The 1,555-nt window shown below is 41.5% G+C and overlaps 1 protein-coding gene across 1 annotated transcript; it reads right to left on the bottom strand.

The window, feature by feature from the left end:
• Positions 1-37: 37 nt before the first annotated feature.
• On the bottom strand, positions 38-1,533 carry LOC117120644 (the record flags this gene model as incomplete). Its single annotated transcript, XM_033265674.1, has 2 exons — positions 1,040-1,533; positions 38-247 (listed from the first exon to the last, which is right to left on the bottom strand). Coding segments are annotated over exons 1-2 (646 nt in total), but the record flags the coding sequence as incomplete, so codon positions are not given.
• Between the last annotated feature and the right edge of the window lie 22 nt (positions 1,534-1,555).

Raw genomic sequence — 1,555 nt, 5'->3', positions numbered from 1 at the left:
ACTTGCATTTTATGGAGAAATAATATAGACTGTATACCAATGTACATTTTTTGAATTGAGCATAGGAAGCATTTTCTTTGTTTCTGCCTAGTAGCCTCCAGTAATACAAGTGAAATTTCTTTTTGTTTCTGCCTAATACAGCCTCCAGTAAATTGCAAAGTTTCTCGAGTCTTACCATGATGACCGCCACTGGAAGTAGACAGTGTGTCCACAGAAGAGTCCGACAATCTCCGTGGAGGTGTATCATCTGCAATAAAAAAATACCAAATTAACTCAACTTACAAATACTGTACAAGTGGAATTTCTTTTTGTTTCTGCCTAGTACAGCAATAAAAAATACTAAATTCCAAGTTAGCGTCCCAATAAAACAACGGGGTAAAAAATTGAAACATTGCTCTCAGTTATGCAGCTGTCTACTGTAGTCCCGGATGCCCCCCCCCCCGGGCCTAGCGGTGACTTAGCCGGGGATGTAATTTCCAAGGTGAACATGCATGTGAAAGGCCATGCCACTTCCTGGCAATGCGGGGCATCGCTGTAACGTACATCCCCGGCTAAGTCCCCACTACCGCTGTACGCACCCGAAACTGTGGCTAATCTAAAACATGTAAAATTCCCGGGCCTTCCGAGGCCTGTTACATCTGCGGGTAAATTATAGGTGCGTCCTGGTACTATGGGGACACAAGTGTACATCCCGACTCAGTCCTAGCTAGTGCTTCTTTATTTAATATTAACAATTTTTATTACAAGCGAAAGGCCAGTTTACTAAAAAAAACAAGGGATCGATCCAAAACAGGAAACATATTATTACGCATTTATTATTATTATTATATTATATTATTATTATATTTTATAGGACAAGTAATAATAGTTGTTAAGATACTAACTAGGCCTAGCCTAGCCTATCCACCAGGTCCATAAATAATATCTATAATAAGTATTAATAATGTTGGGGTATTCTAATGTTGTACCTCGGCCTAGTACTGGCACAGCATTAAAACAAAATTTTGTTTAAAAATCACGATTATCAAGATCAACTAACCTGATGCTGTCGATGACTGCGAGCTAGGCCTGCGGTTTCTGATCCCAGGCCTAGGTGGAGGTGGCATCGACGATTCCCCAACGGTCCCAGGTGGAGGCCTGACATTTGGACGATCGCCGATAATGTTTCCAACCCTGTGGTAAAATGGCCAGTTTGGTGCCCAAGATCCTGATTTGTTAACCTCTTCCAAGAAACACTGTTTGAACCTTTTCCTCAAATCCTGTAACTTCGTCTGAATTTGTCGTGCCGTCGTCGGCGAGTGGCCAGGCATAGACGAAAATCTCGCAGCGATCTTCTCATGAATTTTCGTTTTATTCTTGGACTTTTTATCCTCAACTTGCATTCTGACTTCGGGTTCTGCCCAAATCTCTATTAAATCGCTGATCTCTTCCTCGGTCCAACAGGCCCGAGGGCCGGACCCAGTTGAAAGTGACATTTTAGAGATACTGTATAAATATTAAAATACAACCACCAAAACCGCAACAATTCAGAAAATGGCGTTTGTTTCCAAAATTC

This window comes from Anneissia japonica, unplaced genomic scaffold, assembly GCF_011630105.1.
Source record: "Anneissia japonica isolate Jap-2015-1 unplaced genomic scaffold, ASM1163010v1 scaffold287484_len1555_cov223, whole genome shotgun sequence".
Taxonomy (NCBI): domain Eukaryota; kingdom Metazoa; phylum Echinodermata; class Crinoidea; order Comatulida; family Comatulidae; genus Anneissia; species Anneissia japonica.
Note: the sequence above shows the minus strand (reverse complement) of the source record. Positions and strands in the feature narration are given on the sequence as shown.